General features: G+C 37.5%; 1 protein-coding gene across 2 annotated transcripts in view; it reads right to left on the reverse strand.

Annotated features, from left to right (window-relative positions):
• The window catches only part of Tox (thymocyte selection associated high mobility group box), a 313,525-nt gene that overhangs the window by 104,437 nt on the left and 182,068 nt on the right, over nucleotides 1-27,020 (reverse strand). For both annotated transcript variants that reach the window (XM_090338640.1, XM_090338641.1), the window contains exon 3: nucleotides 26,387-26,629. In XM_090338640.1, the coding sequence (XP_090194766.1) occupies nucleotides 26,387-26,629 (243 nt within the window). The remainder of the gene's footprint in view (nucleotides 1-26,386; nucleotides 26,630-27,020) is intronic.

Consider the following 27,020-nt stretch of genomic DNA (forward strand, 5'->3'; position numbering starts at 1 on the left):
GCTGCCCTCTCTGACCATACCTACCTCCCCCTGTCCTGCCAACTTTTATGTTGATAGACTCCTGCTTCTTTAGCCCCTTGTAATTTCCCATTAAAAGAGTTACTGATATGACATTCTACCTGTCATGTCTGTGTCTTCCCTCTGGAGAGGGAGGGCTGGGTGAAGGCCTGCCCTATCCTTTCTCAGTCTAGACTTAGGCGGGGCAGGGGGGGTGGTGGTTCTCCTTGTCCCTCCTGCGGGTCAGGGGACAAGAAGAGCTAAAAACCCCAACATGGTGAGAATACAGTGAGAGCTGGAGGTGTGACTCAAGTGGTAAAATACCTGTCTAGCAAGAACAAGACCCTGAGTTCAACTTCAGTTCTGGAAAAAAAGAAAAGAAAAAGAAAAAAGAAAGGAAGGAAGGAAAGGAGAGAGGGAGGGAGGGAGGCAGAAAGAGGGAAAGAAAGAAGGGAGGGATGAAGGAAGGAAGAGAGGGAGGAAGGGTGGAAGGCAGGCAGGTAGGCAGGCAGGCAGATAAACCCGCCACTAAATGAGCAAATAGGACTGATGTAGTCTATTCCAGGCACTAATCTCAGAAATTAAGAATTGCAGAATTAAATCAGAGTAAATCTAGTGACCTGGAGGAAACACACATTTTGTAAGAACTAGTACTGTTGAAATACAGGATTAAGCAAATGTTCCAACACTGGTATTAGGGGAATTGACTGTCTTACAAATGTGTAGTGGACTCTGTTCTTTTAGACTGTGTTTAGTTAAAACTGAGGGTCTTGATCACATGCCATCATTAAAGATCTCATGGTAAATGTACTTCTTGTAGAAGGAGGACGGTTAGTTGAAAACTTTTGGACAAATTCCAGCTGTGTAATTACATCCTATCTAAATTCCCTCTGTAGTTCCAACTGGATAAGGTATACTTCACTTCTAATCCAAAATTCAGATGTAGTTTCTCTGTGCATTGTTAAACAGCTGCTGTGTCTCTACCCCTCACAGAATGTAAAAGTGGACTCAGATGGGTTTTTCGTCTACTCCAGGAACACTCCTCTTGACTTTCCCAGTCTCACAAGGGATCTTTTTGTATACTGACTAATATTTGCATTACTAAACATCTCAGTGAATCCAGGGCACATAGGAAATAAGAGAAATTTTGAATATGGAGAGATTTTAAGGTTCACCAAGTCTTACCTTTTTCCTTTAAGGGAGAAAACCCAAGGGCTACTGGGCTAAGTAGATCCAGAGTCTATTATCAGACAAAATATTTAATTAATGAGTTGTCCAAAGTTATAGAAAAATATATCAACTCAGATCCAGAACTCTGGATGCTACTCAGATTCAAGGCTGGCTATATGTTCTCTGTGAATTTCAAATAATTCTTTCGTGCTTCATCAGAAAGGTTAGATGGCCAAATAGTATAAAAATGAATCACAAGCACAGAGCACTGGTGGCTCACGCCTGTAATCCTACCTACTCAGGAGGCTGAGATGTGAAGACTGAAGTTCAAAGCCAGCTCTGGCAGCATGGCCCATGAGAATCTTGGCACTAATTAACCACCAGTAAACCAGAAGTGGCTGTGGCTCAAAGTGATAGAGCACTAGCCTTGATCAGAAAAGCTAAGGGACAGTGCCCAGGCCCTGAGTTCAAGAACCATGACTAGGAGAAAAAAAAAGAATCACACAAGCCATATCAAATTCTCATTGAAGATTTTAAGGAAGGTCATATTTGCAAGAAACTAAGTCTAGATCATAGTTTATAAAAGGATATAAGTCTAGATCATCATCTGTCCCAATTAAAAAATATATTCCAAAGGCAATTTGAATGGTTTTCCTGAGGAATAGATCACCCCCTAAAACAACACCCCATGTCAGAAGGAAGTAGCCAGAAAGACAACCATCGACCACTTTTCCTTCTCTAAAGACAACCATCAACCACTTTCCCTTCTCTCCCCTCTTGGTCTCCCCTCTCAGCCAAACCTCTATGTATCCAAAAGACCCTATATGAAAGATCCGCCTCTTCCCTGTAGGCCTAATCTTTTTATGTATCTGAAGTGGAATATGAAAGATTGAGTCCTATCTTATTCCCCAAGGTCAAGCATGCTCACATATTTGACCACAGGCAACCTTGATCCTCAGGGGATATACATGCTTCAAATATCCCTAAACTGTAGAGATTATATTTAGAGAACTGTATTATTTTATATGTATAAAATTGATATATGCTATTATAGCATGCTATATCAGTGGCAGATAGGCAAAAAAATCTCCTGTTTTATTTACTGTTCTTACTGTTCTACATGCTATTAAGACACAAAGCACCGTACTCAACAGGGGTGTGATAAATATTTGAACACTTAAGGGCTTTCTAGGTTACAAAAAAAGCACTTTCATCATGCACTATTTTCACTCTTATTTCCATAATCTACTGGGGATTGGAGACCCATTTCTACCTGTGAGTGAAAGCTGCAGATAGTGGAAAACAGCCCTCACTTGTGTTCTATTGACACACAATGACAAGCTCCACCACTGTATTTGTGACAGGCAAGTGCCAACAGCCACACCCCATCAATCACTTCTACTTTTCACTCTCAATCAGTGACAGTAGGGTCCTTATTGTGTTAATGACCCATCGTCCACTTTTCCTTTTTTCACATAGCATTGGCTAAGAATATATTCCACTTCAGGTTTCAGAAAACTCATCTTGACTTCAACCTGTCTGCCACATAGTAGGAGCTCTGTAAGTATTTACTGACAGTAAGTGCATGAATGGGGACTGGAACAAGATTGTTCTACCCTCATCTACGTTCACCCAGGATCTAGCTGCACACTCAGCTAGCTCCCCAGTCCTTAGACTGTTCCTCAATTGTAAAATGAGAAGGGGCTTGAGGAAAGGATAAATAAGGTATTGCAGAACTCCTCAAGAAAGTTGAAAGATGTGGCTTTCTATTCCTTCAGAGGCAGTGATGCAAGGAAGAGAAGTCAGCTGAGGAGCGAGAGAGAACTCAAACATTTGTACTACAGAAACATAGCTAAATGAGTTGGAATGATTCAAAATGGTTTTATTTCTTGAATTTGGGGGGGTGATTATACTTATTAATTATATGATGACTCTGCTCAACAGTTTTCTCTGTGAAAGTTCTCACTGACATCAAAAGGTAGTGTTTATCATTTCAACAGTTCTCTAATTTAAAAGGTGTCACTTGGGGGAGAAGTCATTAATTACAGTGCCATGATGTCTGTTTTGCAAATGGAAAATACTTTCAATGCTTATGTTATCAGATGAGGAGCCTGGTTTTTACAAAGAAAGGCTGCCCGCTTGTCTGGATAAGGTGTATAGGTAGGATGCTATGGTCAACACTACACTGAAAGAGTTTCACAGTCTCTGCTGAATTTGCTTCTTGTTCTAGAGGTTCCCCTGTGCTATGCAGGTAGATGAACTGCCAGGGATTGCCAAGTGCAAGTTCAAGTGTATACCATGATTGTATTTTCCTTTGTATTGTCAAACACGTGGAAATTACAGTTTGGATATTCTATTCCATGATGTTCCAATCATTCCAGATGAATCCTATGGCAGTGTTTAGTCACATTTCTGAATGTGATATATTGTCACAATCTACCAAACACTTCAAACAAGAACAGAAAAGCACCTCATAATTTCCCCCTGCCACCAATCTGAGACTGTTTTCCTTTTAATTACTGTCAAATTCAATTTCACACCTTTTCATTCTCTGTTTAAGGATGTACTTTTCTAGGAATATAAAATATTAACTGATATTTACACTTTGCAAAAGCTTCCTATTAATCTTTCTCTGAAACAAATTTAACTGTAAGCTCAATATTAATTTGAAGTTGATGGGGATGACTATTATATAAACAGAGAAAATGAATTTCCTGTCAAGCAAACATGCTTTACGCAAACCTTACCTTTGGTCCAGTATGTCTTCTATCAGGGTTCACCATAATCCAAGAAGAACATTTAAAACTCAACATCGTATTTGTGTAAATAAACAGTGAAAACATATTATTTTGAAAGTAACAACAGACACCCATCCTGTGGAAGATCACAGGCATTACCATTTCTGCAAACAGAAAAGGATGCTGAAGCATCCCATGTAAATTGCTCTTTGCTGAAGAATTTTAGTGGAGTTCTACGTCACATTATAAAATGTTTAATTGTAACCCCATTTTAATAACACCATCTGATTAAATGAAAAGACGCCTTGCTGATCGCAATTACAATCTGTCAAACTGCATATTTATTTACAGTTTGGTTTTCTAAAACCGTAAGATAAAAAAAGAAAACTCTATTCAGCTTGTCAGGAAACTATAATTATTGTGTATCCTTCTGTCAGTTTCTGCATAAAACTTTTGGTCCTAAAATGGATCTAATTATATCTACATCAACATTTTTATAAATGCTACATTTTCCCCCCATCTCAGTGAAATCTTTGTCGTTAACTAGGAAAAACATATTCTCTCTTTTAAAAAGGCATTAGCCAGGCTTGTTTGCCTTCGTTCCTTCAAGATGTTACAAAATAAAACATTCTTTTCAAGATACAAAAATATTTGCTTGTGTCCTTTCTCTTCTGGCAGGAGACTGTGAATAAACAGTCCCAACACTGTGACTGTTCTGGTTTCTAATTGTCTTGCATATCATGAAATTTCTTTAGTTTATAGTAATGGTAATCTAAGTATCTTCATGGTTATTTTCTGGACTATGAAAGGAACACGTTGCTAAATTCAACAGGGAGAAACTTCATCCCGTGGGATATTTTTTCCTTGAATTTCTCAAGCCCAAGTCCGCACGAATTTCCTTTCCTTCCCTCCAAAACACCTGACAGCTTTAATCTTGGGATTGTCCAGCTTGTCATATTAGATCTCAGGGAAAAGTCCCAAACACTGAATGCACAAGACAAACATACTTTGCTCTTGGTCTTTGAGAGTCCATTTAAATGAAAGATGAGCTAATTTAGTGTGTCATGAGTGATAATGTTTAATATCCTGACCATTTTAGGAGTTATGTCTACAGACTTTTAATTTTAAAGTCTGTAAATTAGCTGGGAGCTGGCAGCTCTGTCCTCTAATCCTAGCTACTCATGAGGCCGAGATAGAAGAATCATGGTTCTAAGTCAATTGTAGCAAGGAAATCTATGAGACTCAAATCTCCAATTAGTCACTAAAAAGCCAGAAGTAATACTGCATATACATTTATGTGTTTATTTGAAATAGGAAAGGCAAGGGGGAAAACAAGATGAGGGGACGGGCTGGGCGAGGGAAATGGGGACAAAAACATGAGAAGGGGTATCAATGTGTGTGAAGTAATGCTCCTTCTATCTGGAAAATATAACTGTAATCCCTCTGTTGGTTACAATAAAAATATGAAAAGAAGAAAAAGCCAGAAGTAGAACTTTGGCTCAATTGGTAGAGCATTAGCCTTGAGTAGAATTTCTTCTCTCTTCCTCATGCAATTTGTCTATACCGCCTCCAAAGCCATAATCATAATATGTTACGATATTTTTGTGCTTTCTTATCTGTACGAGAGGCAAAGGTTGTTTTATTGTTGCTAGGTCTAAACTTTACAGGTGGAACATACACAATTTATTTATTGTATGAATTAATTTGAACATCCTGTGTGTCCCTTTCCAGCGTAGAACTCTCTGGCCTCTATCTGCGTGTAGGGACAAAATGTACAAAACAGCCTGATCAAGGTACTGGCAGCACTATTTTAGACAAAGCATTTTCTTATACAAAGTTGAACATTGCCTACAGCTTTCTCTCCTTTTTCATCATTTATATTCTAGACTTTCTCATTACTGGGATGACATTGTCTTCTCTTTTTAAGAACTAGCAGGTTTGGGGATTGATGATCTTTCTAGGAACATAGAAGAAAATATAGCTTCTTGATTATAAACCCTGGCTGTATGTTAGAATACCCTGGGAATTATTAATTTAATTATAGATTTTTGGATCCTAGAACAATTCAACCAAATGTCTTAAGGATGTGGCCCCATTTCGGATTTGCTGAAGTAGAATCTACATCTTAGCAAGATCCTGATTTCTATGAGTATTGACTTCTATTTTATTCATTTATTTATTCATTTATTTAGTCAGTCCTGAGGCTGGAATTCAGGGCCTGAACACTGTCCTTGGGCTTTCTCAAGACCAGAGCACTAACACTTGAGCCATAGCACCACTTCCGACTTTGCTATATATGTGGTACCGAGGAATCGAGCCCAAGACTTTGTGCATGCTAGGCAAGCACTTTACCACTAGGCCAAACTCCTGGCCAAGTACTGAATTTTAAAAGCCCTCAACTCTCTTAATCCCTTTTAGGGTTCAGTTCCCAAAATGACCACTAGGGAGCATTGTTCCTGTAAGATAAGGGTTAAAGAAAGAAAGAATTAGAATTCTAGCCTCTAGCACCATTTGAAATCACTTGAAATTGCCTAATTGTCAAAATATGTTTGAACTTATGCATTTGTGTGTGTGTGTGTGTGTGTGTGTGTGTGTGTGTGTGTGTGTGTGTGTGTGTGTACTCATGAATACCAGTCCTGATGACTGGATTTAGGGGCTGGGTGGTATCCCTGAGCTTTCTGCTCAAGACTAGCGCTCTACCACTTGGGTCACAGCTCCATTTCTAGCCTTTTGGTGGTTAATTTGAGATAAGCGTCTCAGTGGACTTTCCTGTGCAGGCTGACATCCGTGATTTTCAGATCTCAGCCTCCTACGTAGTTACGACTACAGGTATGAGTCACTTGTTCCTGGCTGAAGTTATCCATTTTTTAAAATGGATAAATCTCAAAAGTTCAACTAATATAAAGTTGTAGAAATTCGATGTTAAAATGTAAAAAGTTTGGGAACTTTAAAAAATTAACTTTTTGTTATTGTAAAGATGATGCACAGAGGAAGGGGTTACAGGTAGGTTAAATCAGGTAATGAGTCCATTTCCTTTGGAAGTGTGTCACCTCTTGATTGGAACTTTTTTAGTTTATATGTTTCATGTCACCTGTGAAAGAGTGTGTAGATTTTTACTGAACATAATCTGAAGAGAAATAACAGGATTTCAATATCTAACTGGCTCTTTATACTAGATATATTATCACATATAAAACGTGGCTTACGTTGTATAGAAAGAACAGTATGAATTATATTATTTGAGAGTTTATTTCTTTCCGATAGAATTACATTTTGAAAATGTGTTGGAGAATAAAATGTGTTGGAAAATATGAGTTAATTTTTCCAAAATGTATCTGATAGTCAGGTGCTTGTGGTTTACACCTGTAATTCTAGCTACTCAGGAAGCTACGATTTCAGGATGGTGGTTTGAAGTCAGCCTGGACAATAAAAGTCTGTAGGACTCTTTTCTCCAATTAACTAGCAAAATGATAAAAAGAAGAGGTGTGGATCGAGCAAAAAAGCTAAGGTATAGCACTAGACCTTGAGTTCAAGCCCAAGTAAACACACACACACACACACACACACACACACACACACACACACACACTTTACAAATATCTGTTTGGTTTTTTTTTTTTTGCCAGTCCTGGGCTTGAGCTCAGGTCTGAGCACTGTCCTTGGACTTTCTCAAGGCTAGAGCTCTACCACTTGAGCCTCAGCACCACTTCCGGATTTTTCTATATATGTGGTACCAAGGAATCGAACCAGGGTCTTCGTGCATGCTAGGTAAGCCCTTTAACCACTGGGCCAAACTCCCGGCCCACAAATACCTGTTAAAGAAACCATTTCCTCAGTCAGTCACTGCCTTGTAAATTCATCTCAAGTACAAAAATAGGACACATAGAAGGCTTATTTATATTCTGCTTTAACTATGGGGATGCCCAGTTCTGGGCTCTACCTTCAGTGTAAAACTTTTAAAGATTCAAACAATATTTGCAAATGTCCTCATTCAGGGTCAAATATTGCTCAACTTCTCACAACTATTGAAAGACACATCTTGGACATACATGCATGCTTTTTCCCTAAAGATATTTCTATATGTAATTGTTTGGCAAAGTATTTAACAGTTCTCATTTTTTTCCTTCAGAGAGGCATTGCTTTGTTTAGTATTTATTGCAGTCTTTCCTTTTTACTGTCAAAGTCCAAAATCTTAAAATATTCTTGAAATTCCTTTGGAAATTTATTTCCTGGTTTAATATATGATGATCCGTTTGAAACAGTTTCCTTTGGCAGTGTTGAATGAAGGAGGGTGTTGTGAGTCATTCTCAATCATTCTCATTAATAGTTATTTAATTTAATAGCTCACATCTATAGTTGGAGAAATCATTGGAAATGTTCTGACTCCCTAATGGTAATACTTGAAGCAAATGGCAATGTTTATAGATCAGGAATATCTTCTCTACCATAAAATTGTTTCAGTTCTGTATATATATATGTGTGTGTACACACATATATGTATGTAGATACTTAACATGTAGATATACCTGTAATTTACTTACTGAATTCATTGTATTGTAATAATGACAGGGTTAAAATCAGAAATGTACAATTTCATAAAATATTAACTGTAGATAAAAGCCTTCATTGATAATTCTACTTTGCTCCAAATTGATTACATGTTATATTGAAATGGAGTTGATCATCTTGAACCTTACTGTAAGATGATCAGGTCATCTAAGCAGAAAAATAGAAGGATACAAATGATACTCTGGTTCAATTAATCTTCAGTGTAACTTCCTGTGCTACCATAACTAGTCAGCTAAAAGTAAAATATAGTTTTAGTGTTTCACATGTGTATGTATGTATGTATGTATGTATGTATGTATGTATGTATGCATGTATATATGTATGCATTTGCCATGTCCTGAAGCTAGAACTAAGAGCCTAGATACTGTCCCTGAACTTTTTGTTTTAAGGACCAGTGCTCTACTACTTAAAATATAGCTACACTTCTGGCCATTCGGTGGTTAATTGGAAATAAGAGTCTCAAATACTTTCCTGGCTGGGATGACTTTGAGCCAGATCTGAGATTCCTGATTAGCTAACATTACGAGTATATGCCATTAGTGCCCATTATATTTGATCATATATTTCCTTTCCTAATTTTTTTAACTATGACTTCGTCTTGCTTACCTCTACAGACTTATCGTAATTTCCTTTTTTTCATGTTTTTAAAAATTAGCATCGATTAGTTGTACAAAGAAGGTTTCATTTTGACACACACATACATAAATAGATATTTATACACACACACACACACACACACACACACACACACACACACATTAATACTGTTCTCGCCAACATTCCTCATTCCTGATCAGCTTTTTTCCAAAACCAATCTCAACGAGCTTCATTTTTCCACTTTCACACAAGTACACAAAATATACACTTTTTCTTCAAGGTAACTAGTTTATATCATAAAATCAAGGAAGTACAATGAACGTTTTAGGAATTTAAATCAGACTTTAAGTGAACTGGTTTTCCTGTCTTATGGACATAAAAATACAATAAGCAAAAGGGACTTAATCCATTGTATTTATTATAATTAGATTATATCTTAAAAACAGATCAAACTCTGCCTATGGTATGTTTTAAGCACAAAGATTATGCATTTTTGTTTCTTTTGTTGTAAGGTCCAGGATAGTATACTTTTTTTTTCTAGCTATAGAGGAGATATAACTTTCTCTTTTATCACACCAAGTTCCTCTCCAACAATGGTTCTCAAATTTGAGTATTCAGGCAAGTATCATGGAGGTCCCAACAACTAGCCTCTGATTCAGAAGATCTAGGAATGTCCCCAAATTATGAGGCTTTTCATAGCTTCTAGATGAACTTACTCATTTCTTCTGCTACATTACCACAATATCTCAGGTGCAGCAAATGCACAAACCCTCCCCTTTCCCTCTGGGAACATGGGTGTACTAACACCTCTGTTCTTAGTTGGTTCACAATAGGGCACCTTTATTCCTGTCTAAGGCAGAGCTCCCTAGTCCCATGTGAAACCCATAAAAAGGCACAAGACAAAGCAAACACACAAAAAGTATAGGCAAGCTGCACAACTCCAATAATGTCTTCTCTGACTACATCAGCCTTAGACCCCACTGTTTAACCAATGAAGGCTTGCTAAATGCCTTAGCTTCACATTCTATGGCATCTATAAACTGGCCCCAATGTAGCTTTATTTTCTTACCCACATCCATTAATCCAATGTTTTGTAGTCCTTGGCATTTTGCTCCCATTTCTCACTTGTTTTCCTTCGTGCTCTCACTTACCTTATGCTTACTATTTTTTTTGTATATGTGAATATTGTACCCATTTCAAAAAGTGTACTCAATGAAATTTGAATTTTTGTTTTCAAAATTTTGTTTTCCATTTCTTTACCTGTCACTGGTGTCACAGCAAGTAATCTATTAGTTTAGAGTCAGTGATTTGTACAGCATTTCCTTCATACATGTTTCTAAGATTTTTCATATTTTTTTGGCAATCCTAGGATTTGAACTCAGGGTTTCATGTTTCCAAGGCTAGTGCTCTATTTCTTGAGGCATTCCATTTTCCCTTTTTCTTCAAATATTTTAATAGAGTTTCATATTTATACTCTGGGCAGATAGAACCGTTTTCTCATGTTTGTGCTTCTCACATAGCGGGATTGCAAATACACACCGCCACACCTGGCTTGTGGATTGAAATGAGGTCTTGGAAACTTTATTCCTACGTTGTCTTTAATCTCTGTTCTCATGATCTCCAATGCACAACTAACTAGAATTATAGATGTGAGCCACAGTACCCAGATGATGTTTCATATGTTTTGCAGAGATAGCTTCATATATTTTTCAAACTAGTAGATAATAAAAATATTAAGTATTGAATGATATGACTATCAATCCTTAAATGTATCGAGGGCATTTTACTAAGTCATATTTAGAAGTGTTGCTGGACTTCTAAATGCTTGCAAAGAAAACACTTTGGATTTATTTAACTTAGAGTGTAGGAATTGCTGTTTTTCTCAAAGCCAGCTTAGTCACTTTTAAATGAAAATATAAGTCATAACCTGGTTATTGGAATGACACGAAATGGAGAGAGTGATCAGCAAGTGTGCTCGATGGAGTGGAAAAAATTGTAGCGGTGGCAGGTCTACCTGGCCTTATTCTGCAGTTGACTAAACCATGGAAACTGGCATAAGTGGCATTTGTCAAAATGGTTACCCAAGGAAAACGATGAAGGTTATAGTCCTGAGCTCTGCTGTCAATATCAATGCCTCCTTTATGGAGAAGCAATGAAGCAAGATGGGAATAACTCGAAGCAAGTCGGGAGGTGTGGGTGTAGCCCTGCTGGTAACTTTATACACTCAGGCGATACTGAATAGTTCTCAGACAAGATGAATTGGCCATTAAAATAAAAGTTTTGCATAGTGATCCACATACTTTCCACCTCAGGGTCGAGAAGGGCTCCTAAGACACTGATGGTAACTACGTAAGACTCTCCATTTGGTCTTACAGTGTCCTTTTAAGTGTCCACACATCTCTACTGACTACCCATTAGGCAACAACTGAAATGATCTACTTAAAGGAGTGGCTTTCATTCAGAGGCATTCCTCCCCCCAAAACACACACCCACTCCCTGTAACCTGTATCCCCCAACACTTGAAAATGTCTGGAGATGTGAGAGCTGTCACTCCCTCTCCCCACTAAGAGATTATTATGTAACTAAAAATGTCAATTGTGCCAAAAAAATTCCTGATCTAGACAGCAAGCAAGAAAATCATTTCTCTGGGAAATTACTTTTTAGAGTTTCTGATAGTTCTGGAGAATATAATTCTAGGGTCTATAAGAGCCATATCATACAGAACATCTAAAGGACAATTCAACTTAGGGACTATAGCTACCTTCCATGTGATATGCTTGCTATATGTCATTTTTAAACTAAAACAAAAATATAAATTTAAAAATATTTCAACTTTAAGAGATATAAAAGTAGCTATTTTTGAAAATCTATTATTCATTAATTGACCTTAGGAATGAAGTAAAAATGGAGTTAAATGGGGCTTCCAACCATTCCTATAAATAACCAGTTGCTACTCCAACTGTAGAATGGACCAGATCCAAATTTTACAAATGCTTCTTTAAAATATACATCCATATGACAATTCCCAAAGCCATACTATTATCAAAAATTGTACGATTTTTAAACAAAAGTTTTGTTAAGCATGTGTGCTATATAAGAATATATTACATGTTCAAGACTTAGAAAGTTAAGTGACTTACTACAATATTTTAGCCATATATCCAATATGTCTAATAACTTGAAAATAACATTAATTTCTCTACTCAATAAACTCTCAGCTCCTTGCTCAATTCCTAGAGGCAAAACTTGGAGAAACAAAGACTTCAAATTCTTTTCTTATCGTCTCCATATGTTTGGTAAATATTATTTGCTAGTTTAGCAGAATCTCATGAAAACTTTCTAGATTGTAATTTTTGTGCTTGCTTTATTTTTTTAAATCTAAATCATTAAAATATTGCCCAAATTTATCTTAGATTCTTAAAAATTTTCTTTCAGAGGACAAAAATTAAGTTTTAATGTCCACAGCCAATTCATTAGATACATCTTAATTTAATATTTATACTTCATAAGTCCATTGGAAGTTTATTAGTTGTATAGATTTTCTTATGTGGTTATATAGTCTACAGTCTCAGATTGGACCGTTTTGAGGATTAGCATCTGATACCAAGGGAGTAATAAGAAGAATTGTGACATTGTTTTGGTTCCTAATTTCCTCCCTCTGCCAGACTCTAGAAAACCATCTAAGGCATCAGAGTTATGAATAGTAGCAGTATCAGTTTAGGGTCTTCCTAAAAGAAGGTACCACAAGCAGGTAAGTTAAAAATAGGATAATTCATATGACTTATAAATAATCTCCCTGGCACCTGCATCATAGCTGTATGTTTTTTGGATGGTCTTGACAATCCCTAGGATTGAAATTTAAAATGAAGGGGCCAGAAAGAAAGGAAACATAGGAAAGATGTTTTGATCAGTATAAAGGTGATATGTTTGTGTATACAAAAACCTGGTTCTACCTGTTTTATTGAGATAGGAAATGTGAACTTTCATCCAGTCCAGTGGTTAAGGACTTATTTTAATCTTCCATAGAAATGACATTTTATATATGTTTGTCTTTCAACACTTATGTACATCCCTTTATGTCATATCTTATACTTATGAGGGACACTTCAGGGTCACCAGAGCAAAGCTCCTAGTCTTGCAGTTGGAGACAGATACCAAGTCCTTCCATAACTACAACATTTCAGAAAGTGCCAATGCTCCCAGTGGGTAGCATGTGTGCATGTCTTTCTTACTGTGTGTACTTAACTTTGTTAACTGGTTTCATAAAACAGCACTATGACTAAGGGTGTGTGGTGGAGGTGGGGCAAAGTGCCAATTTAGACCACTGTTTCCAAGAAGTGACATTTGAACTGAGACCTGAATGTGAAGATCTGAGGCAAGAGTTTTCTAACTGGAAAGAGTAAATGCAGAGGTCATCTGGTGAGAAGGGAGAGAGACAGGAAGCCAGTGTGACTTGTCTCTATAAGGGACAGACAATTGCAAAACCAGATCAGACATCTCAATGGAACTTGCATATCATGTCTAGAAAAATGGGTCTTTTTTTCCTATTCTATCCTTGCCTGTATAACAGGCAAGGAGACAATCAAATGAATGCTGAGAAGATCACACTGACTTTTTGAGTGAAGAATGTATTTTAGAGTGCCAAGACGTAGAAAAGGCCAGTGCAGGTGTTAAGATGTAGTGAAAAAAAAAAAGCATGCTCTGGATTAGAGTGGGAGCAGTAGAGCAAGAAATGAAGAAATGATGAAGGCAGATTCCAAATATATTGTAGAGGATAACGAATCCAACCTTGCTCTATATTGTGTGCTTGGCAAGAGGGAAAAAGATGAACCAAGAATGAAGTCCAGGCTTTGGGCTTCAAGGAAGTCTTGAACCATCAGTGGCTTTTCCAGTTCCCCTGCAAATAGTAAACTATTTTATGAGGTTCTACTCAAAGGTCACTCAAGTAGTCAGGATTCCTCATAATTATTGGTTTCTTTATATCATTTTTTGTCATGTTTTGAACTATCACATGACTGGGTCATATGATGACTCATTTGTTTAGCTAGAGACAGAAACTATTCTTACATAAAATTTTGTATCCTCCTCATCAGTATGCACACTTTCTCCCATATAATTACAGAAAAGAATTCCTCAGGCAGTCCTCAGGACAGTGTCCATTGTAGGCCCAATTATTATTAGCTACTTACTTCCTAGTCTCAAACCATGTTAAGTTGAATGACACATTTACTATATAGTGCAGATGTCCAACTGTTCTAAGACCCAAAGGTTTTGTGTATGATTCAATGCAACACAAGAAAGAAAATGGGGGTTCTGACTCAATTTTGGAAGCTTGTGAATTTGAAGTTCTAAGATATGACACTTCTAATAAAGGACCTAACCAAAAGCCTAATGCCTATGCCATAACTTGAAACTTATCTATTTCTAGTTAACCACCAAAGTGTCAGAAGTAGAACTGTGGATCAACTGGTAGAGTACAAGCCTTGAGCACAAAAGCTCAGAGACAGTGCCCAGGCTCTGAGTTCAAGCCTCAGGAGTCTCTCAGTCTCTCTCTCTCTCTCTCTCTCTCTCTCTCTCTCTCTCTCTCTCTCTCTCTCTCTCTCTCTCTCTCTCTCTCTCTCTCTCTCCCTCTCTCTCTCTCTCTCTCTCTCTTCCTTTCTCTCTCTCTCTCTCCCTCCCTCCTTCCCTCCCCCAAAGTCAAGATCCAGTATACTGTAGAAATTCAAGCTCTATCTATAAAAAGAGATGTTATACACAATGATACATTGCAGTTATGTGAAGATTTTGTGCCTTAAACACCTATTTCAGATAAAAATTTTTCATTTTAGCATTTGGATAAATGCTGCAATTTTCCATCATTTGTAAAGTGGCAGCAAATATAAAAAGGAGAGATTTACAAATGGTACAGTATATATTAGAGGAGAGCTGCTTCCATATTTTTATACTAGGCAAAAGTAGGGAGAATTTGAAAGGAAATTCTCTGATAATAGTTGGGAGGATTGTTGTTCTGCTCACTTCAAAAATGCTCAGGGAGAGAACCCATAACTAGGTTTCTTCCTTGTCCAAACATTTGTTTGAGCTCCTGTGGACATGACCCTAATCGCTTTCTCATCTTATGCATTTTATTCCTAAGTGGTATCTTTTCACAGATTAGCTCAAGAACCCTCAGGCCAAGATCCATCTTTCCCTGGATGGTAAGACCCTGCATTCATGGAAGCGTTGATCCAATAACCTGTAATAGAGAGAATCCACTATTTTATACATCATAAAGTTGTCATTGCAGTGCCCAAGGAAACTCTTTTGTGATCCACAATTCTGTTATGTGCGTTTGTCTCCCAATAGGTGTTGGATATTTTCTCATTAGTAATATATTTTCTCCACATTTTGATAGATTGCCCAGGGAGATTTAATTCTTTCTCTTTCCCCCTTTTTCCCCTAGTCTCTTCAGGAAAATATGTATTACAGTCATTTCTTTTCTGTGTACTTTTGTGAGTTTTTGAATAGTTCCATATTTTCACTTTTTAAATGTGATTATTACAGCATGGTGTGAGAAGATGTGAGATACATCTCACCCCTACTCCCTTGCTGTGGCACTGTGTTTGAGAAGCATTTCCTAGATTTGCACACATATGTTTTTGGAACAGTCAGGTTACTGTCACTCATCCACGTGTACCTCTGCCACTATTGATATCCAAGCTTTGAATGACAAGTTAGAGAACCCACATTTGGCACAAACCCTATAGATGTCCAAAATTTGAATCTATTTCTAATTTAAAAAGGCCAGCACTTTCATAGGGCATGGGTGAGCCTTACTTCATAGTATGTCAGTGACATACATGGGCAAAATATTAAGTTTATATAAATTCTCTTAAGAAAAGAAAGAAATTCCAAGACCATTCAGGAAAAATAACCTCTTATCACCTATTATAACTTGAAAAAAATATACAGTGTTCAATTTTAAGAGAGGAAAACACTACATGCCAAGTATTTCCACATTTCAGAAATAGGGGAGCAGTTGCTCCCTGTACCTCTGAAGCCCACGAGGGGCTTAATTCTTTTGCCTTTTTCCTTTTTTGCAGGGGAGGGAGGTCAGTATTTGTGTTTGAACTCAGGCCTCATACTTAGTAGGCAGCCACTCTACCACTGAAAACACAACACAACACTGTCTGTTTTGCTTTTGGTATTTTTCAGATAGGGTTTCATGGTTTTTGCTGGGGCCAGCCTCAATCTCTAGTCTAAGAGAGAGATGCCTGGAATCTTGACCTAGAGGAGGATTGCTGTGCAATGAAAAGGTGACAGGGTCCTTTGAGCAAAACCGTGGTGTGAAACTTCAGTCACTGGCTACTTGTCACAGAGCTGGCATTTGTTACTAGATATAATAGTAATATCTTCAACATGATGACTAAAGAATGCACTAGAACCTTATAGAAATGTTCTTTTTTGAACTATAAGGAGTTTAATAGCTGTTCTCAAGTCTTTTCTAAGGTTCTCTTGGGAAGATTTACAATACAATGAATTCACAAGTGCAACTATCAATTTTGTGCTTACATTTTTATTGAAATATTTTCATTAGGTGAAGGAAAAAGACATGCTGTCTAGTTGATTATATTCATCATGTTTAAGTGATCCAGTATAATATTTTAATGATTGAAACTAACTCTTCAAATCCCTACAGCTTTTCATACTTTTCTGCCATGAAGTATGTTTTGTCTATTGACAAGAGAATATATAAATGGCCCATACAAGAAGACAAATGTTAATTCTTGTAGGTGACACTAGTTCATGTAAGAGAACTTGAAACTTTCAAATTGGAAAGAAAAAACCTGAATTGGAAAAATATGTAACAAAGCCCAATCTGCTCTTAAAAAATTTCCATATGCTCTAGATAATTATAGTCAATGAATAACGAAAGAAGTGGTGTTTTGAGCTGAGACCGGTTCATTGTTCTCTGTAACACATAGATGAATCCTCCCATAACTTCATAATAAAACAGGTATGTGATGCAACATTTTAATATTGACAGTTTACTTATATAAACCAAATGGAAAGTAAGTAAAAGGTAACGTTATTTTATAATTTAAAAAAGGCCAAAAAGCTGCGTGTCAGTGGGTCACTCGTGTAATCCTAGATACTCAGAAGGCTAAGATCTGAAGATCACAGTTCAAAGCCAGCATGGGAAGGAAAGTCCATGGCACATTTATCTCCAATCAACCACTCAAAAACCAGAAATGGTTCTGCAACACAAGCAGCACTGTGGTAGAATGCTAGCCTGAAGTACAAAGAGGCTCTGAGTTCAAGCACCACAGCTGACATTTAACAATACAGAAAAAGATCAACAATATGATGGGGCAAATCTTTCATATTCATTAATTCTTCATAATGCTAGTAACTTGTCCCTAAGAGTTAGGGCCAAGTAGGTAGAAATATGTTCCCTTAAATGTCTTCTCATTTTACTGACAGTTTTCCTCCATTAAAAAAAAAACTCTACTCAAAAAATAAAAGCACTCATCTGAATAAACGATCAACTAAAATCTGCAACTCTTGGGTACTTACCTAAAAATTATTTAAAACAAAACAGTGTCTCAAAGGGAACCAATAGTTTTATTCATACATCTGGCTAGAAACAGTTACTGAGCAACTATAATGGCTTAGGAAAATCTAAGAATATTAATGTCTGCAATTTTTGTATGGTCTTAACAATGAGAACAAGACAGCTCTCAGGGTCTCAGGGTTGGAAATCCTCTTCTGTCTAAGGAGCTTGAAGCAAAGTGGGAGATAACAAGAAACAAGTTTCTCCATAGGTGGTACATAACCTTAGTGTTCTCGTTCTAGATTGTATAGGACACAAAGAAAAAGTCATGGATACTTGAAAGGTTATCTCCATTTCTGCTTAGAGGTAGAAGATGAAACGTTCAATAAGATGGAAATAAGATCAACAGACAAAGAAAGCACCCAGAGCTCAGTACTAGAAAAGTCAGTGAGGAAGGGACCACACAGAAACACACATTCAGGCACAGCTTCCAGGTTAGCGCAGTGGTCCACAGCAAGGTTCTGCTTACATCGTTTTACTATGTTCTATTAGAATTTTGATCTCAAGTATTGAACCCAGAACCTTGTGCTTACCAAACGAATGCTCTATCACAGAGCTACACTCTGCATAGCCCAAAACTTCTAGGCTATGACTTTATTTGCTGTTTATTTTTGCTTCTATTTTTTTCATCCACGTTCTATATTAATTACTCCCCCCCCACACACACAAACCCTCCTCAACACTTCAGAAAGCATTTTTCTAAACCATTTCAAGGTTACAGCTAGGGATTAAAAACTCACTGCTAAGTAGCTTGGAACTCATTCTTAGAATCCATTTGTCCAAAGACAATTATGTATAAGCAACTCTATTTCATTACTTCTCCTTATTTGCTAAGGGCTATTTAACTAATAGATACCCAGCCAAAGATTCCTTGAAGGGTAAATAACACTATGATGGCCTTCCCAGATGTTTGCTTTCATGATGTAAAATGTGATATACAAAGACAAAATGGATGCTGTAAGAAGAATGCTGAACGAATGATCAGTGAGAGACCAAGATGAAGTATATGAGTAATTAGTGACTACTGAAGACACCAGAATAAAGCACCTACGATGAGTCAGACAACAATCAGAAACATTCAGATTTTCTTCTCTAATCTCAAAATGTTCAGCATTTGCCTTCAGAAGGGTCAACATTCCCTAAATGTACTTTTTTTTTTTTTGAGGGAAAGTGAATTTGATTTAGAAGCTGAAAAACAATGACCTTTGTGGAAAGGTTCATGGAATTGGGGTTACTTGGGCCTGGTAAAACACAACTATACAATTGGCTTAATAAATGTCAAATGGTTGAAATCAACTGTTCTTGAGACATTTAGATGACTGAAGCAGAGTAGGCAGAAGTTGTAGGAAGAGATTTTGATTTAATTTTAATAAGGAACTTCCTGGAAGGAACCTAACTCTCTTACTGCAATTTAACTTAATGTCACCAGGTTAATTAAACACAAACAGACTACCAAGGAAATCCATGGAATCTTGGCTTTTAGATAGGAAACCACATATCTTACATGGTTTAGATTTACCCTGCATAAACTGAAGAGGCTGAGTTGAGTAACTTCCAGAGTTTACTTACAGAAGATCATATTACAGATTTTTTATAGATTTTTTTAACTTCTAATGTGCACAAGGGAGGCCCACATTAATATGAGCTCTAAAACTAAAGAAAAAAATAAGTCTTATATACCGGTGAAGCTTGAGTTGAATTATTTGGCATGAAAAGGAAAAGTGTTAGTTTTGAATTGGCTCCTCTCCTGAACACTATTAAGAAGATCTATAGTTTGGAGTATTTTATTAAAGCACTAAAAAATAGTCCCAAATCATGAACCTACTGAGTCCACAGAACCACTTTTTAATTGCCACAAAGTTAAGACTGATGTTGAGCAAAGAAGGGACTTAAGGAGGCCTTTATAACTAAGTACGAACAATGTATATTATGAATATGTTTTTTTTAAAAAAGCTCATTTACATATGCTCAAAAGTAAGAACAAATTCTTTATAATACTAAATGGTTTTATAGATTGCTTCATGTTCTGCACTATTCATAAAAGGATAATATGTTTTGGGGAAAACCAAACTATAATTGCTAACTATTGGATGAATTATGAACATAATGCTACATTTAATTTATTCTTCATCCTTTGTTCTTCTGTCAAGTAGGAAAATCATTTCTTTTTCATTACCCCTTTCTTATTTTTTGAAAGAAACACGCCACTGTGACATCTCTCCCACCTTAAACTAAAGCTTCTATTATTTGATGTCTAAATAGGATCAACATCATGGGTTCAATCCTGTCCTGAAAAATATCTCTCTCTCTCTCTCTCTCTCTCTCTCTCTCTCTCTCTCTCTCTCTCTCTCTCTCTCTCACACACACACACACACACACACACACGCACACACACACACAGTTACATATATTATGCAGCACATGAAATAAAATACCTCAAGATTTTGAAAATATTTATTTAAAAAACAGCAATCAAATTGTCTATAATCACATTTGCTGCTTGGCTTTGAAAGCTGTATTATTCAATATTCCAGTGGTCTTTCCTATAATGGCAACATATTAGAAATTCATGCTGTTCTAATACATCTAAGTTCCCTGATGTACAGCACTCCCCACGAGCCCAGAGGAACACTCTGGCTTCCTTTCCCTGAGTTCTGAATCCTTCCTACTAAAGTGACAGTTGTGGAAACAGTTGTACAGTGGCCTTTGAATATAACATGTGCCATGACTGACTGCTAAAAATGACAATAAATCTGAGTATAGACATTATGCTTGCTTTTGTTGCCTGGAAAAGAAAAAAGGCATTTGGGAAATAAACCCCCCAATTTTATTGCCTTTTAACATCTTTTTTCCATTTTAAACCCCAGAACTGGAAATTTGAAGCACTGAAAGAAATGAAATCTCCTTTGTTGCTTTCTTTCATTGTAAATTTTCTATAATGTGTCATTAGGAACTATACTCCACAAAAAAGCCCAGGTTCTAAATGAATCTTTTCTGTGAGGCCATTCTAAAACTTTGCACGGTCTTTCTTTGTATGAAAGAGCTTCTGTTGACTGCACAAAAAAAAAAAAAAAAAAAAAAAAAAAAAACAAGCAATCGCCACATATAGGCTGAGCAGAGAGGCTTGGATGACTTTATACAAGGTTACTTTTTCTTCCCACCAATCCATGATTAAACTCAGCAGTGAATGTATGAGAGTAGGGAGAAAAGAAGAGAGGCGCTTGATTTCAGTTTGTACGAATCAAAGGACTTTTTTTTCTGAAGCCATGAATATTTAATATGAGCACTTTCTTATTCTTCTTTCTTCCCCCAAATAGTTTTCTAGCTTCTTTTTAACGACATGAAAACCCCATCCATCCACACAGAGCAAAATCACTTCCACTTTCATGGCAGAATAACATTTTCCCCTCAAAAGAAATGATCTATTCAGCAGGTTCAAATATCTTCAGATATTTGGCTTTGAAGGAGGGGATAGTTAAGCCACTGAGAAGGCCATATCCATGACGAGAAGCATAACGAAGTAACGAATGCGTGTGATAAGTCGAGTGAGTTGTGAATTCTGGGCAAGGGTTGTATGGTCTGATAATCAATCATTGGAAAACTCAGAGAGTTACATTTGGACCCAGTGAACAAGTCCAACCCTACTGGTGGACACAGTGTGTGATTTGCCCACGGTTAACAAACTTATCTGACCCTTTCATGCCTCTGTGCAGTTTCTAAGCAGACTCCATTCTCTGAGAAGTGCAGACAAATCAATTACCCACGATAAAAATAACTCAGGGGAATTTTGAGAAATTGGAACTCTTGCCTATTGGGTCATGAATGGCTGTTGAACTTGGACCTACAGAATAAGAATTAATTGGCACTTATTCAGTAGTATGTACTTATAGAAATTCGCCCTTGTTTTATAGTCTGTTCTTGGAATAGAAAGACTCTAAGGAAATGGAATCTTTTGAAAAGTGCAAGAAATCTAACTTGTTGCAGGGATGAGGACACACGACTGAGTTAAACATCCTGACTAATGGTGAAAAGGCATAAGCAGGAATGTGTGAGGAAGCAGTGGCGGGAAATTTGGGAAGCGGGAATGCTCCTACTGTGTGTGCACACAGTATATGTCTAAGGTAAACTTTAGAAGACAGTGCAGATATTCTACCTCAGTGGATTTTAATTTTTACAGCAAAGAGATTTTTTTTCACTAAAGGTGTCTAGAGCTTCCTCTGTGCATGGCACTGCTTTATAGGAAGTAACACATGACATTCAACATTTTATATCCACTTTCCTCTCTTCACGTTTCCACCTTGTATTCCTTTGATTTTGCTACATTTTTCATCTTTATTTATTATTTGAAGTAATTGTGCAAAGAGGTTTCAATTCAACACATCAATGTATGAGTATGTCCCTTATATCATTCCTTCTGCCTCTAATCTACTTCAACTTTATCCATCTACTCAAGTGACTTTTGGGATCTTTTTATAGTTTGCTATTGTCATTGTCATTTTTAGTTCTGGTCCTGAGGCTTGAACTTGAATGGTCAATGACTCTGAACACTTTTGCTCAAAGCTACAGTCAATTGAGCTTCACATCCACTTCCAACTTTTTGGGGTAGATAAGGGTCTCATAGACTTTTTCTGGGAAGGCTGGCTTCAAACTGGAATCCGTAGATTGCAGCCTCTTGAGTAGTTACAACCATAGATTGTGAGCTGCCAGTGCCAAACTTGTTTTCATTTTGGTTGTTGTTGTTATTGTTGCGGGGTTTGAACTCTGGGTGTGAGCGCTGTCCCTGAGCTCTTCAGCTCAAGGCTAGCCATTCTACCACTTGAACCACAGGGCTACTTTCAGGTTTTTGGGTGGCTGGTTGGAGATAAGAATCTCAGTGGACTTTTGTGCGGGGCTGGCTTTGAATCTTGATCCTCAGATTTCAGTAGCTAGGATTATAAGTGTGAGCCATCGGCACCCAGCCAATAATGTTTCCTCCTACTGGCCATTGCTCTAAGCAGTTTTCAAAATCCTTTATCTTCCTGAAGTAAGGCCTATTACTGTTTCCACAATTCTGGATGATGAAGCTGGAGTATTTACTAGCTGAGCCATCAAGAAATCACTTTCCCACTCTAACTTCCATTTTTTATATATTAGCCATCACGATAATGTATAAAATATACTCAGTGGATAAATAAGAAATACACTTACCTCCCTCACCCATCTAAATACTAAGTTCTACCATAGGAAAACACTAACTCAAAGATATCACCAATCCTATCAGCAAAAGGCTCAACTTAAATTGCTACATTGAGAAGTTCTGGAAAAGACAGTTGGAGATAAAAGACAGACAGATATACAAGTATAAACTATCTGTTCAATGTGGTTTACACTCAAACTTTAAAAATTTTACAGCAAATTCCTTATTTACTATCTATACTTTTTAGTTTTTATTGATAGCTCTTCTGTGGTAAGTAACCTTGAAAGACCTTAGGACTCTAATTGCAAGGTAGACAGTGTTTATGTCCTGATGTCCTTAGCTACTCTTGTCTGGTCTTCATGGCATTTGTAATATAAATTGTCCTTACTTATAAATATATTCCAGAAAATTTGGCAAGCCATTAAATAGTTTGATTATTTTTTATTTGATTATTTGTATTTGATATTTTTAGAATTAAATCTCAGTTGATACACCATATGCATTGTGTATTGATTAATTGCATTTGTGATCACATAAGGCAGGAGTAAAGTTATCAGACTAGAGTTTTAGCAAGTTTTTAATAAGGAGATACGATGGAATATCATTTTCAAGGAACACAATCCCTTAGTGTTTTTAAAATTGAAAATAGGAAGCTATGGAGGATGAATGGTTGTTCATCTTTAAACTCATGACCATATTAGAATGACATACACTCTGAGGAATGGCATTCTAGTCATGCAATAGCTCAAGAACTGAAGAGGCTCTTTGTTTCTTAAAGGAATTGGTGGACAAAAGATAGCCCTAGTTTCTTCCAACTTCTTAAGATTTCGATTGCAACTTTAGCATGGATTAAATTCTGGCTCATGGAATCCAGCCAGAAAGATTCAAACCTTGAAACAGAAGCAACAAATTTTATCTCTACATCAACTTTCTCCAAGATCATGCTGACTTGAAAACAAAAATTAGGTCTTGTACATACTTGGCAATAGAATCCGCATCATTAGTTAGACTGTACTGTCTAATATAGAAACTACCAGGCCCTTCCCTTTCTCCACCTCCTGCTCTTCTTTTTGGGTTTCCTGAGATGGGATCTATTTCCCTCTATAGCTCCACACTGGCCTTAAACACATGATGCTCCTGCCTTCTTAGCCTCCCAAGTGCTGGGATTATAGGCATGTACCACTGCACATGGCATGCATATGGCTTCTAAAATGTCAAAGACATAAATGTAAATCAAGTACAATGTTTCTCCTTCAGTCCCATGGGCCATGCACAATAGCCAGGAGCTGTGGTTACTGGGCACCAAGTTACAAAAGACCAGTGCTTCACACACAGTTCTATGGAGCAGAGCCAAAGCTTATCCAAAGCCTCATCAACACTGGCATCAGCTGTAGAAGCACTGCTTATAGCACTAAGTGCAGGGATGGGGATCGTGAGTAGGCAAAGTAGACATACACCTCTGCAGAGTGGTTGGAGCTCATTCAGGAGCTCCAAGCTCCAAGGAAAACATTTTGAGGTTAAAAAATACCAAGTCCAGTTTGTCAAAGGGCTGGGGAGAGGAGAGTAAGGAAGGTAGAGTTGGAGAAGGATTCTAGAAAGTGGCATGCCTCTGGCTTGGAGGTAAGTCGGGTTCTGAGTGTGCCCCATGAGCTCAGAAGCTGCCACGGGCAGACAGTATGTTGGAAAAGATTCCACACTGACTGTTACTAAAGTTGCACACACAGCTCTCAAACCCAGACTGGTGGCCTGCACACAGAGAAGCGCTGTTAAGGGTAAGAAGAAAAGAGGTAAAAGTCATGATGAAAAAGGCTTTTGAGACTTAAATGGTATAAGCTGAGTATTTCGAAATCCTCCTGTGGATGTTGTTTGTACCTCAAGGACAGAGCACAGAAGGCAAAACTTACACAACTATGCAGAATGTCACACACACTGGCTACCTTCTTCCTTGGTTTCACATGAAGCAGTGTCAGTGGGCTAAGGCAGGACCTGACTGCCTCATGAGGCTCTGAATCTTCAGTCTTAATCTAACGGAGTCTAGGTATGTGTTTTTTTTTCAAGATTCATACACTTAGCTTATTTGCTTTTAAAAATGCAGTTTCCATTCTATGAAGTCATGGTTAATACTCATAGGTGACATCAACACAGACAGAAAATATTCTGACAAAGCAGGGCAAGTGCAGGATTTCCTATATTGAAAATGAGTTCTCCCTCTACCTCTCCCCGCTTGGGATAGTCAGCTGCAGATTTCAGTATTCTATGTACCATGTGGCATTCCTCTTCATTCCCCAAAGCAACTACTCTGGGGTTTCTTTCAACTCGTAATCAACTCTATCCTGTTGAAGATTGCCAGAAAAGCCTTCCTGAGAAGTCATTCAATATAGCGATATATTTGCAAATGGTTCCAATAAGTAGAAATATACATGTGCTATGAGGAGCTCGTCAATTTCTTCATTGTGAAGATGACTACACTGGTGGCTTATAAAAACAATATAGTTGGTTGGATGTTTATGCAACTGAAAGGCAAAAGCCAAAGCACACACTGACACTATCAGAAGCTCTGACCTTGGCCTTTAACTACTGACAATACTTTTCACTCCTTAGAACCCAGAAAAACTATTTTTGTAGATGATATTAAAACCAGAAGTTCTTGTAACAAGCCATTGTTTCTCAATTATGCACTGCTTGTTGAAAATATAGACTTTTGAGCCCTTCTGGGAAGGGGCTGGGAATCTAGCTTTTTTTTCTTTGCTAGTTTTCAGGCTGATAAATATTCCACTAAATTTGAGAAGTTTTGACTATTAAGTAATTCAGAATAATAAAATATCTCTTACATGGAGATGGATTTTGACCAAAGGAAATATACATCCAAAATAGAAATGAACATTCCTTTTTGTGTGCTGAATTTGAGACTGAAGAGGAATTAAAGACTGACAGCAGTTCCTGTTCAGAAGATGTGGGCCTCTTACTTGTGGAGAGAAATCCGACACTGCAAGGGAGATGGCATCATTTATGATTGCTTTTTATCTGAAACCTGGTAAGCCACTTTGAATGACAGCAAGCACAGTCAAATAGCACTTAATATGATAGATTATAAATACCAGTGAGTCACATGTAATAACTGACTTATTTGACTTATTCATGAAAATTAAAATGGCTTTTGTAATTTATTATATTATTACTCGGTGCGTGTGTGCGTGTGTGTGTGTGTGTCAAAGTATTGGGCCTTGAATTCAGGGCCTGGCCAATGTCACATAGCTTTTCTGCTCAAGGCTGACACTGTACCACCTGAAGTCCATTTCTGGCTTTTTGCTGGTTAAGAATCATATGAACATTTCTGCCCCAGCTTCCTTTGAACTATGATTCTCAGATTTCAGCTTCCTGGGTAGCTAGGATTACAGGTACCAGCCACAAGTGCTCCCTACTTTAGCAATTTATGAGACTCACAGAGAATATTTTCTATGGAAAAATGCCTCTATGGGTCTTGTATGAAACTGTCCCTCAGCTTTACTGTCTGCCACTCCCTGACACAAGCAGGTAGCCGTTTCTTACCACAGAGATGGAGTTGGAGAGGAGCGTTCCATCCTGGCTCAGCATATTGGACACCGTGATCTCAGGCAGGTCCATATTCTGTGCATGGAATGGGAGCAGGCCATTGTGGTTCATTGGGTGACACAGAGAATGGTAACCGGACTCGACTTCATTCAGGTGTACCAGTGAGTGGTCAGGGAGGGAGGGAGGAGTGATGGGTGGAATGTTAAAGTCTTCACTTTCCAGACTTGGACCAGGGTAGGACTGAAAAGACAAGAGGGACATTGTTTCCAGTGAGCATCTCTTTGTTCGTGAACGATTGCACATGAGCCTGTGGATATGATTACAAGCAGCATTATGGATTTGGCCAAGACGTTTCAAATGTTCAGATTACCCTGCTACGATTTCACTGTTATGCAGGGAAGAAAATTGCCTCAAAGGCATATCCACTTCTGGTATAAAGACCACTTCCATTAGGCGGTTTTATTTTTCCAGGAAGTTGAATTCAAACAGATTTCAAAGGGTCCCATTAAAATTTTCCAGAGTTTTAATCTAGCTGAATACCTTTTTTTCATGAGAATTGTAGGGAAGGAAGGCAATTTATAAAATTAATATTTGATCAAACATGTTTCATAGACTCCCTACTGCTTAGATT

This window comes from Megascapheus bottae, chromosome 9 (genome assembly GCF_031878675.1).
Source record: "Megascapheus bottae isolate mThoBot1 chromosome 9, mThoBot2.hap1, whole genome shotgun sequence".
In the NCBI taxonomy this organism is placed as follows: domain Eukaryota; kingdom Metazoa; phylum Chordata; class Mammalia; order Rodentia; family Geomyidae; genus Megascapheus; species Megascapheus bottae.